Consider the following 12,804-nt stretch of genomic DNA (forward strand, 5'->3'; position numbering starts at 1 on the left):
GAAGATGTAAGAGAGAGAAGAGGATGTCTCACTGCCATTAACCTAAAACAAACCTCCCCTTGAACCCTTCCCTCCCCTCTCCCGGCTCGACCCCACTCCATCTCCCTCCCTTCATTCATTCATTCATTCATAACCCAGAGAGGAAGAGAGGAAACTGCTGCCCCCTCTGGGAATTGGCATCATAATTATATAGGAAGCGGAACAGTCTGCCGTCTGTTAGAGCTGGAGCTGGCTGCAGGCGGGTCACACATGTCCGCTAATGTGCAGTGAACAACTGGTCATACCATGGATGTGGATGTCTGACACTGTTTGCAAGGTAAGATAATCTCCTGCATTAAGAGTTAATAATAGAAGAGCGTGATTACCAGCCTGTGATGTTAAACCCCTTGCTGCTCACAGGCTGATCAGTTTAATTAGAGTGTTATTTTGTTTATTACAAACTGCTGCCATGTACAAATATAATTGAAACAGACCATAACTGAAGTGTTAAAACAAAAGCTTCGTAGGCAGTTCAACAAAACTTTCCTCCTGAACTATCTCTGAATGAAGCATGAAATTGATGGTTAGTTAAACCAATTTCTGTTTTGTTTTTTTGGTTTATTTTTTTTATGGGAACTGATCCATTTTCGTCTGCAGGCGGTTTCGGAACTCTGCAGTCTTAATTTGATTTATGCCACTGGTCCTGGAGATGATAGTCTTGTACCAAAAGATTAGATAGCAGTCCTGCACAGCACACACAGATTAAATAAAGTTGTTTGGGGTGTAACCGAAATGGATCTGATGAATACATTTAAAAAGACGTAACAAAATAAGAGTAAAGAATCCAGCGTGGCTCTTAAGTATTTTAGATACAATTGATTTGAAAAAAGTTATGTTAGTTATGTTTATGGCACCATTAAGGTCCCAACTCTAAAGAGAACCTTTTCAAAATTGATCTTTCTGACACAAAAAAAAGGACTTAGTTAGCAGTGATGCAAATAATATTTTCTGATAGACTACATTTTAAATACTGTTTTGTAAATGTGTTAATGATATGAGTAATGGTCCTACGATCGTGTTTCGACTCAGACGCCTGTTTTTAAATGTGCCACAGAGTAAAAAGAGGAAGCAGCCATGTCTGAGAAGAAACCACGAGGTTCGGACACGCGTCCCAAATGTGGCCTCCGCAGTTGGAGTGCAGACAGTTATATTTGGCGGAGGAAGAAACGCTCCCGGAGCTCTCGCAACGGGTCGAGTCCCGGAGGGCTGGAGGCGGAGGGGACAGAGGAGCTTGGTGTGCGGTCAACATCCTGTCCGAGGTGGCGCAGAGAGAGAAAGTGTAGCTGCAGCACTCTCGGGGAAGCATTGACATCTGCAGACATTGATGAAGTGTGTCGGAAAGCCCTGTCTCGCCGCTCTCTGCGGCAGAAGTTTCAGGATGCTGTTGGCCAGTGTTTTCCTCTGCGCTCTCACCATCACCACCACCATCATCACCACCACCATCCATCGGGCTCCTCGCGACCCTTCTCAGTGCTCTTCTGGTCCAAACGCAAGATCCACGTCTCAGAGCTTATGCAGGACAAGTGTCCCTTCTCGCCCAAATCTGAACTGGCCCGATGTTGGCACCTTATCAAAAATCACGCCACCCACCCAAGTGCCCTCAAGGACATGGACATGGAGGCTCCACTCAAACCCAACGCCTCATCTTCCTCTTCCTCCCCACCCCAGACCCCTCTCTCCTGGGAGGACATCTGCTGCTCTCCTGGGCCTGGAGGCACCAGTCTGGAGGACTGGAACCCTTCTTGTCCTCATGGGGGAGCAGAGGGCAGCTGTGGCCACACTGACTACATCCTGGTCCCAGATCTCCTCCAGATCAACAACAGCTCCTGTTACTGGGGTGTGTTGAACCGCTTTGAGGCAGAGGATCTGCTGGAGGGCAAACCGGAGGGAACGTTTCTTCTCCGAGACTCTGCCCAGGATGAGTTCCTCTTCTCAGTCAGCTTCCGTCGCTACAGCCGCTCCCTGCACGCACGCATTGAGCAGAACGACAAGCGTTTCAGCTTTGATGTGCGCGACCCGTGCATGTACCGGGATCCAAGTGTGACAGGACTACTGAGACACTACAGTGACCCGGCTACCTGCCTCTTCTTTGAGCCCCTCCTTTCCCGGCCGCTACCACGGACCTTCCCTTTCACCCTCCAGCACCTGTGCAGGGCTGTGATCTGTAGCCACACCACCTACCAGGGCATAGATAACCTGCTGCTGCCTCCTCAGCTCAGGGACTACCTCCGACAGTACCACATTAAGTGTGACGGGGCCTGCGCTGTGTGACAGTCCAAAGCAGACCTCATACCGTGATAGGCAAAGATAGGACAAGCAAAGGCAGGTTCTCTTGGCAAAGAGACAAGAATATTGCCATTGAATTCCAAGTACATTTGCTGTTGCAGATCTTTGAGGTCTAAAAGGTCAGGAACTGGAGAGTTCTTTAAAAGATGTTTGTTGATCTAGATGCATCAAGAGATAGAACCATTAAACCTACAAAGCCTTCTCTACAGGTCTGAACTCAACTACTGTAGGAACTCAAGGGCCATGGGATGGTTTGAAGCCTTCCGGCCATCTTGACAGCTACGTTAAGAGACACTGGTAATTAATAAGCAATCATGCCCCAAAACACTTGCCTTAATATTCTTAATGGAGTAAGGATTCTCACCAAAACTTTAAACTGTAACCCTCACTTTTTGTGGAATATTGACTCATGAAGTTGGAGCGTTTTCCTCTTAACTTCAGTGCAATCAGAGTTGTCTTGTTTGGGCATCTTGTATATCTAGTGGCCACTAGAGGAACTGCACCTTTCATGGTTTCCTGGCTGAGATCATACCTCCTTTAATGTACCTTAATGTCATAAAAATGTGATTCTTTGCAATTGTTGTTGTCCTGCACTATACCAGTGCTGTCAAAAGTTCTAGGTAAAGAGACTCCAACTGCATCTAGTTGTATCCAAACATATTAATTCCTCATTCACTTTCCAACTAAACAACATTTTAGACCTATTCCCTTGTTAGGGTGAAATGGTACAGTGTGGTCCTTTCTAACATTGCCATATAAACACTGTTGTAGTCAGTGTGTGCCCGAAAAGTCGGGCAAACTGAAGACGAGAGGACTGTTTTTATTTGATACACAAAACAGCTCTCTGTTGGCAATCAGTATGGGTGACAGAAAAGGAGACATAATTGATAACTTGGTTCAAATATTGTAGACGTCACAAATGGTGTCTTAATATGCCTTTCCAACATGTCGGTTTCTTATGAAGGACTTAAACTAATTAAATGGGACTGCATTCTTCTATTTAGCCACAAGATGGTGGTGCAGCCGCACCGATCGGAGCTTTTGGGATGACTTCATCTACTCATATGTCATATTTCACACAATTCAGCTGCTTCTTTATCATTCAGTCTTAAAGCTCCTGTGTAAATTAATGTATGAACAGCAATTGTGCCTCTACAGCTTTCACAAGTTTGCTATTAGAATAACAGTTTACATGTTGGAGTTACGGTGGCCCTGAGAGCTCAGCACACTGCAAATTAAAGAAAACACATGCAAGTAGATAATTGGAGACACCAATTTGACAACACATGTGCAGCATTTAGAAAAAGAAAGCGCTGCAAAGTGAGAAAACACAACCAAATACAGAAATGCTCCAAGTTTAACAAAACACAATGGAATATTTTCTGAATTCCACATATTTGCTGTAAATCTAGTGTTGGACTTTTGCTGATTACTAGGATGCCAATTCAAATTCAAATCATGCAATCAAAATGTTTAAACAAAAAAGTACATTAGTTTGTTTCTGTAACTGTTTTCTTGAACTGTTTTTCTTCATTTTGTTCTGTTGTGTGTATTTGGTTGTGTTTTCTGTATTTGCAGAGTTTTATTTCAAAATGTACGTGTAATCAAATTAATGATGATGTTTTGTCTATTTTGCATGTGTCTAAACTTGCAGAGCTCTTAGCTCTCGGGGCCACCGTACAGACTGGAGTGCAGTACGCATACATTGTATTTACCACACTGATACACAAACCAATAAATGCCATTTACACTGCCTCTGTTGTATGACTGTGTCTCAGCTTTTTTGTCATCTCTGGACCGATTTAATGGCACAGCTCGAGTCATGCTTATCCACCCATGTCTGTTCATGCTGCAGCTGTGGGCTGTGTCATAGTCAGACAGGCTAATGGTAGGGAAAATGCTGCTTTTGAAGTAGTGCTCTGAAAACAATTCATCCCGCTCTCTGCAAAGGACACCTCTAAATGCCAGCGCTTCAGCAGAGCAAATGAAGAGATAAGGACATGAAAAAGACTACTCCCCCCATAAGTGGGGTGGAATACAGATGTTTTCAAATTGATTCATGTGTCATTCAGTTTCTCTTGAACTAGCAGTGTAAAATCAAATCTGTCCTCGGGTTATTTGTATGAATACAAAACAGTGCATGAAATATTCATCATACGGCCATTAGGTTTTCAGGCACAAAAAGTTTTTCTTCAGTACTTGTCATATGGATATCAGCAGATAACTTCTAAATGCTCGAGTAAATTGGCTAGTCTGTTGTCAGACTTGTTCTTTTTTCCACTTTGTGCATTTCATAATTACTGTTAAGGTTTAGATGTAGGGTTTCAGAGCTGCTTTGGTCTCCAGAGTTAGGATGTTAGCTCTTTGCTCTCTGACTGGTTTAACGTTAGACAGTTACACAAAATTAAAACTAATTTAAAACGTATATAGATTCATTTTAAGCCTTAAAATTCAGCCACCCTACATTTAGACTGTCGGACAACTAAAAGCTGTGCTTCCATGGCAACAATCAACAACAACATTTGCTGACAACTAAAGGCTCAATAGGCCTTTTTTCATGGAAGACATTTTCACACGTCATGCTAGGAAAAGCAGGTGGTCATAGCTTACGGGGGCACTTAAATAATTAATAAATAACAATAATGTTAATGCTATAAGTAATATCTGTGGTTTTCCTACTATAACAAGATAAAATGTCTTTTGTTTCACTTAATTTTCCAAGTAAACATTCCTGTAATTGTTCAATTCTTCCATAATATCAGCGCCAGTACTGAGTAACGACATTTCTGATTTTGTCCACATTTTGTTCTAATTGTTAAAGTATTATTAATAGGCTGATAAACATATATCTATATAGAGAGAAATAGGCTATATATGATTTATTGGGAAATACAGAGCAATTCTATGTGAAATCAGACATGCCTGAATGAAAAAAATCCTTTTTTGATTACCACATTTTCAGACACTGCGACATTTCGACAGTGAGATTGGTAGTTTAATCAGGCTCTTTAGATTGAATCGTTGAATAGTTGACTAGTTGTGTTACCCCTACAAGATACATATGAATATAAATATATCTACACATGCGATGATCATGTCATGCAACTGCTGAATTAGGGTACTGGCACCTTTTTTGGAACCAATTCAGGCACTGTACTGTAAAATATGAAGCTTTTCTGTTGGAGAGGACAGAGGATAGCAGCATCAATGTTTTTCACCATAAAAAGGAATTTAATTTACTCTAAATAAAATAAAAATTAGTCCCATTTAAAGGAGAACTCCACTGATTTTACACATAAAGGTCAGTTAACTAGTCATGGAGAGCACTACTCAGCCTCTCAGCTTGAATTTAGAGAGAATGCACTTATAACAGAAAGTCTGGATTTGGGTTATTTAACAGGCAGGGAGGGACCAAATATATAAAGCTATAAGTTGCATTATGGGAAATGTAGGATTCAGTATTTCTTGAGCATCACTCATAGGGACTGGACTAAAAGTCGGGATATTTGAGCCTGTTGCTTTTATTTTAACCATTTAAAAAAGGCGTCACACAACTTTATCAATACTTGATCACCAGGGGTTAACAACTTTGTACAACTGATGATCTTTTGTCAGATTTAAGCCACAAAGTCAATCTTTTTGTTTGAGCCCTTTGACTGCCTACATGGCAAAGCTCAGTCAATGGACAGAGTTCAAGAGGAGCCACATCGATTGATTTTCATGAACCACACACATGAAATATTAATGTTGTCTTGTATGATCCAGTCAGCCAGCATCATTTTTCAGCAGCTCCAAAGCCAATATCTCGTGTTACATTAGATTCACAATACATTTGATATCCAAATCTGAGAAATGAAACACATTTTTTTATGTTTCAAGTTCATCCGGGACTGTTACATACAGACAGGACTGTTGTTGTGCTTTTACATACTGTTTATACTGTATATCAGGTAATATTTAGACACCCAGCTGCCAACAGAGTACTTCCTGTTGCACTAATCAAATTCTCCCCTGAGACGCTGCTCATACAGGCAATGACAGGTTGTCTTTGGCAGCCAAGAGGTACTTTTGCTGTATATTTATAGCTACTTGAATGAATACTAATTAAAAGTGTTAGCATTAGTGAGTGAATACTTGTTTCTGTCTCATTTAAGTGCTTTTGCAGTGTGAAAACGTGGTCTGAAATACAAAATGTGATGCTGAGTCGCAGGTGATGTGAGGAGTCTTTCTTACATTGGTAGTTAACTAATACATTCTCCACCCAATGAAGATAAATATGAATCAAATCTTGAATAGCTGCTCTCAAATTCATTGTTAAGAGTCTAACTTCTAATACGGTGTTTGTATTATTTAAAAAAAAGGGATGAAAACACAAATCTTTACTAATTTACTATGATCACAATTACAAGCATACACAGTGCACTGTAAGAGTAAGGCTTGAAACTTCTGAGATTTCGCTTTACTAGATGTGAAAATCACCTTGTTAGGTGATCAAAAGCTGCCCTGTAGCTACCATCCAATTTAAACAACATTTAAACAATAATTGAATAAAGTCATGCTTACAGTATGTGCTTTAATCGTCCCAGGTTTGTGCAGAAACAGCACAGAGCCCAGTGGTGGAATGTAACTTATTACATGTACTCAAGTACGGCATTTACATACAGTTTTGCTGTACTTTGCTTGAGTATATCCATTTTATGTTGATTTCTACCTCCACTCCACCACATTTCAGAGTGAAATATTGTACTTTTTACTCCACTATGTTGTTGTAGTTACTTTACAGGTTTATATTACTAATGCAAAATATAAATCAACTAATAGGCTACATTAAGCTACCCAGCAGTTTATGAAGTTAAAATTAGCTCCACCTTTACTGGCTGCACCATTAAAGTGATGAACCCATTAATGCATCACTTAGGCTATTATAATACATAGGCTAATATATATGATTTTGCAAAGGGTCATTCTGCATGAGTACTTTAACTTTTGGTACTTGAAGTATATTTTGATACTAATATTTGTAACATAGTATTTTACCCTGCAGTATTGCTACTTTTACTTAAGTTATAGATTGGACAGATCTATAATAAAAAAAAATAATAAAAAAAAATCTCACTCAAACGTAGGAGGGGTTACGACAGTTGCGTCATGACGTAGCTGGCGGGAGTTGTGACGCTGCGGTTCCTTGTTTTTGACGCAGCGCGGGAGATTCAGGAGAAGAAGAAGGGTCTGCGGAGACAGTCAGCCGAGGGATTTGTAAGTTGTCAGACTAACTCTCTTCTCGAGCCATAACTGGTTAGATAACCTCTCCGTTTAGTCCGAGTTGAGCACCCCGTAAACACCGTTTATCGATCCGACCGCTGAGTTTAAAACACCGTAAGTTAGCTAACGTTACATTGGCTGTATTGTTAGCGATGAAGTAGCTCAACTCCTCGGCTATAATCTTAACGTTAGTTATCTGAACCAGCTATGGGAGCTAATGAGACAGGGCAGTGGATAACTGTGGTCTACACATGTGTCACAAATGTAAAATGTTCACGTGTTAGTCCTACCTTCACGTATTGGTTACTGTTTGTGTTTTTCTGCTCGTCAGTGTGGAGGTTTTGTGAAAAATGCCTTGCGAGAGGAAGCCGATGCGCTACGGCCACTCGGAGGGACACACCGAGGTCTGCTTCGATGACTCCGGGAAGTAAGTCAGATATTATGATGGCTTATAAAACAGGCGTTTTGTTGACCTGTCCCCACTTTATTCATGTTTTTAATTTTTTTTTTTTTTTTATGTATTAGTTTATTATTTAAATTGTGCACTGTGTTTCAATTTGTACCTATCATATTGTATGTTTTCAGTTTACTTTAATATCCCAAATGGGAAACTTGATATCCATTCAGGAGTGAAAGATAAAAAGAAACAAACACATTCAAGCAACATACAGATAGAGGCAACAATCCAAGACATAAGTACAACAAAGATTTCCTGTATGTAATACACACAACACACGTTATCACCACTGGAGCAATCTCTAAAAACAAAACAAAGTACTACATTACATGTGCAAATTAAGCTGAGTTATTGCACATGGGACAAAGGAGTTTTTACCCCTATTGGTCTTGAACCGAGGTTTTATGTAAAGCACTTTGTGATTTGTATCTGTGAAAAGCGCTATATGTTACATGTAACTTACTTACTGAATTTTAAATGTAACGCTAACTTACCTCTTTACTGTCTTGTTATAAGTTAGGTGTTCACTCTAGTCAACTTTGCTCGGAAATAAAAATATATATATTTTGAGGAACACTGGTCACTCCGTGAGTCTAAAAGATTTTTTATATTGTTTATTTTTAAATGGAGCACAATTTGAATTTGCTCAGTGAGTCACTCTGGCGTTGAGTAATGATGCTCATTAACTATGCCCTTGTAGCCGAGCTGCACCAATCACATTGGTGTGTCTGATATAGGCGGGCCAGAGGCGAGCTAAACAGATGACGTTAGTTTAATCTACCAGTGAACTCTGCTGGTAGCTAATGCTGCTTTCATGGACATCGGAAAAACATTTTCCCGAATGAAAACATCATCATTCACGTCCCTTCCTGTGGGAATCAGAGGTGGGAAACTCGGGCCAGATTTTGCTAACCGAGTTTCCCGGTTGGTGACGCGTTGTTGACAACGTTTGATGTAGGCGACTTCGGTTCACTGAACATATTTCAATGACAATAAACTTATTTATTGTGGACAAACGCCTCTGCTGAGAAACATACACAGACATAACATGTTTCAAATTATTCATAAATAGGCCTATGTATAAAAAAAACAACACCTTATCCGTGTCCTTTCCCGTTCGTTGTCCTGCAGATAACACAAACACCTGTCCATGTGCTGTTTGTATGCTCGCATAAGAAAACGGCAGCAAATCTTTTGTTATTGTGGCCTCCATGTTTTCACACACCTGATGCTCTAGGCTACGGCCAACCGTTGGTGGCAGTCATTCAACAAGTTGTTATGCCAAACGGCAATATAACAAAAGAAGAAGAACACGCATCCCGACATGTGAACGCTGGTAGTCGGAAAACCAACGTAATCACGGGGGGTAAGTCCCTGTTATTCCCAGGTGGCATGAACGCAGCATAAGCGTATGGGGCTCTGGGTACGTCACCCCGTGTATTGTTGTGATTGGTCGTAGTGTTATCCAATTGCGTGCAGTGAGATTTTCAAATGCATGCTTGGTGCCGCCCCTCGAGTTGGGCCATTTTCATTACTCAATTCCAGACCCTTAATCTTTCAGATTTGGGTCTGGATTTCCAGGCTAGTGTTATTGTACACTTAGTTTTGAATTCTGAGTCTAAACCCTCTGTATACAGTCTGTGGTTTAGATAAAAAAACAACAAAACAAAAAAACAATTCATGTGGAATTGAAATTACTCTCAATCCTCATTTTGCACAATAGTAAATTGACTAAAAAAAAGCCCACTTGACCATGATGACATCGTCCTCAGGTTCATTGTGACGTGCGGGAATGATGGGGATGTTCGGATATGGGAGGGTCTGGATGATGACGATCCAAAGTTCATCACCGTCGGGGAAAAGGCGTACTCTCTCGCACTCAAGGTTGGCCATTTATCTTCTGGTTGTTTTGTTTTTTTTTGGGATCTGTGATCATGTTTGATTGATTTCTACTGAGACCTTTTGTAATGAATCAGCTGTCAGTGGAGGATTGAGATGTGTTCGTCCCTCCACAGAACGGCAAGCTGGTCACAGCCAGCTCCAACAACACAGTGCAGATCCACACGTTTCCTGACGGCGATCCAGATGGCATCCTGACCCGGTTCACTACCAACGCCACACATGTCGTCTTCAACAGCAGCGGCTCCAGAGTCGCTGCCGGATCCAGGTACTTATGATCACTTTTAGAAAACGGAACAAGAAGCAAGTGAAAAGGGATCGCATTGTTCTGTCCAAAATGTGCCTATTTGCACATCTAAAGCTTTCTAATTTACACATCATATCTCCCGTACAAAACCAGAAAGTTGTGGTTTTATGTGGAGTTGTGCTGTAACTAGTTCCTGGTCAGGGGGGGCCAAGTCTCCGCTGGTTCCCAACCAAAAAATAGGTACACCACATTATACTTTTATTTCTGTTTTTGTATGGTGCTGGTAGGTTGTTGTTTTTTCAAAATTTTGGATGGAGGCAGATTAGCTGTTTCCTCCTGTTTCCTATCTTTATTTTAAGATAACCAGCTTCTGTAACTGTAGCTTCATATTTATGGTTCAGACATGAGAATGGTTTCTACATCCAACTCTGAACAACGGAAGTAAGTAACTAATTATGTCACATTTGACAACAAAGTGCTTGACAAAAGAAATGAGGCAACCAACCTAAAAACGGATATTAATACAGACTTCGGAAGACAAAATTGAAAATTATTATTATATTAAACAGGTGGCTGCTTTTTAAAGGTGCCCACAGATATTAAGTCCAAAGGGAGAGAGTTTAGGAGCAACAACCTTGAAGTCACAGTCTCCTTTAGTTTTAATTCTGGACATCCAGAGCCTTAAAGGGGCACTATGCATTTTTGGCCTTTTCTTCGCTGTTTTCTCTCTTTTTGCTCGCAGGTTTCTCTATAGAGCTCCCCCTACAGCTTCAGAATAGATATTTGGCAGCTCCTATGTTTACTTGTGTCTGACTCCTCGCTCGGTCAGTCTTTCGTTTCCTCTTTCTCTGTTCCTCCGACAATGCTTTCCTAGCTTTCTGCTTCTTTTTTGCCTGACCTGACATGACGCAATACTTCCTGGCGCTGAGGCCGGCTGAAAGTTACAAGGGTAGTTTTTCCGCTCACAGGCGCTAGGGGGGAGCGAGACGACCACCATTCAACTCGAAAAAAGTCATATAACCATTCCAATGACTCCGAAGCTGTTCAGTTAAGGTAAATTAAGCTAAAAAAAAAACGGCATAGTTTCCCTTTAAGTTGGATTCTGATAGGAAAGTAAATAAACATATTCCCCAAAATGTCGATTACTGAAGATCTGCATTAACTGATTGGACATTTCTATTTTGAAATCAGATGCATAGCTGCCATATATATATATATATATATATATATATATATATATATATATATATATATATATATATATATATATATATATAAAAAAAACCTGAGCGCAGTCTGTCAAAAAAACTAACTACTGAACTTTTGCTAAAGCTGCAGGTTGCAGACAACGAGCTGCTTCAAAATGTTCAAAGACACTTACAATCACACAGCCTGGTAGGTTTCAACACAGACTCGTCGATAACTGTGACAAATGTCCAATCATAAACTGTGCCGTCTTCGGTGTTGCTCTATACACTGATAGCCAGCTAAACTCTCTCCTAACATCAAGACTCTGATGACAGTCGTTCCCACGTCCACAGGTTTAATGACGTTCCAAGGAAAGTGTGAAACTGTAACATACAAAGACAGACTAATCAATTCTATGCTACCTTTTAACATACAATATAGCCTAATGTTCAGAATGTAATTTCATCAATTCAAATATTTCCTTTCTACCGTTACACAATATAATTCATGACTATTAAACTGATTGTAATAGTGATTATGCTGTACAAAGACATTTTAACATGTAAACAATATTACATTCATTCATATGAGTGTAGCCTGTCCTATGACTTATAGTTACCTAGCAACCATGTAACGTTAGTCATAGCACTAACGTTAGCGATTAACTTAACACAAAACACTGACATCAAACTAGAGCTGGGCAATATATCGATATTATATCTATCGTGATATGAGACTAGATATCGTCTTAGATTTTGGATATCGTAATATGGCTATAATAAGTGTTGTCTTTTCCTGGTTTTAAAGGCTGCATTACAGTGAAGTGATGTCATTTTCTGAACTTACCAGACTGTAACTGTTCTATTATTTGCCTTTACCCACTTAGTCATTATATCCACATTACTGATGATTATTTATCAAAAATCTCATTGTGTAAATAGTTTGTGAAAGCACCAATAGTCAACACTACAATATCGTTGCGGTGTCGATATTGAGGTATTTGGTCAAAGATATCGTGATATTTGATTTTCTCCATATCGCCCAACCCTACATCAAACTAATGATCTATGAACCTATGTAATTATTTAAAACAGTGAATGAATACATACCAACGATGCTACTCTAGGCATAAATGTAGACAAATGTAGCTGTAGTTGGCTTGCTACACCATCCATCTTCGTCCGCTTATCCGGTATCGGGTCGCGGGGGTAGCAGCTCCAGCAGGGGACCCCAAACTTCCCTTTCCCGAGCCACATTAACCAGCTCCGACTGGGGGATCCCTGAGGCGTTCTCAGGCCAGGTTGGAGATATAATCCCTCCACCTAGTCCTGGGTCTCCCTCGAGGCCTCCTCCCAGCTGGACGTGCCTGGAACACCTCGCTAGGGAGGCGCCCAGGGGGCATCCTTACCAGATGCCCGAACCACCT

At 40.6% G+C, this 12,804-nt stretch overlaps 2 protein-coding genes across 4 annotated transcripts in view; both read left to right on the forward strand.

Moving 5' to 3' along the window:
• The first annotated feature begins 223 nt into the window (after positions 1-223).
• On the forward strand, positions 224-4,016 carry socs4 (suppressor of cytokine signaling 4). The gene is made up of 2 exons (XM_078258257.1): positions 224-316; positions 1,094-4,016. Exon 2 carries the CDS (start codon positions 1,114-1,116, stop codon positions 2,308-2,310), a length of 1,197 nt encoding a protein of 398 aa, XP_078114383.1. The 5' UTR covers positions 224-316; positions 1,094-1,113; the 3' UTR covers positions 2,311-4,016.
• A 3,501-nt stretch (positions 4,017-7,517) lies between these two features.
• The window catches only part of wdhd1 (WD repeat and HMG-box DNA binding protein 1), a 30,493-nt gene continuing 25,206 nt past the window's right edge, over positions 7,518-12,804 (forward strand). For 2 of the 3 annotated variants that reach the window (XM_078253961.1, XM_078253976.1), the window contains exons 1-4: positions 7,518-7,581; positions 7,919-8,014; positions 9,817-9,928; positions 10,060-10,211. In XM_078253961.1, the coding sequence (XP_078110087.1) occupies positions 7,938-8,014; positions 9,817-9,928; positions 10,060-10,211 (341 nt within the window). In that variant the 5' untranslated portion in view covers positions 7,518-7,581; positions 7,919-7,937. The other variant, XM_078253969.1, reaches the window with a different exon arrangement.

The sequence above is a fragment of the Sander vitreus genome, chromosome 1 (genome assembly GCF_031162955.1).
Source record: "Sander vitreus isolate 19-12246 chromosome 1, sanVit1, whole genome shotgun sequence".
In the NCBI taxonomy this organism is placed as follows: domain Eukaryota; kingdom Metazoa; phylum Chordata; class Actinopteri; order Perciformes; family Percidae; genus Sander; species Sander vitreus.

Excerpts from the sequence above, each read along its gene's own strand:
- socs4 (XM_078258257.1), top strand. The coding sequence starts at position 1,114 with ATGTCTGAGAAGAAACCACGAGGTTCGGACACGCGTCCCAAATGTGGC.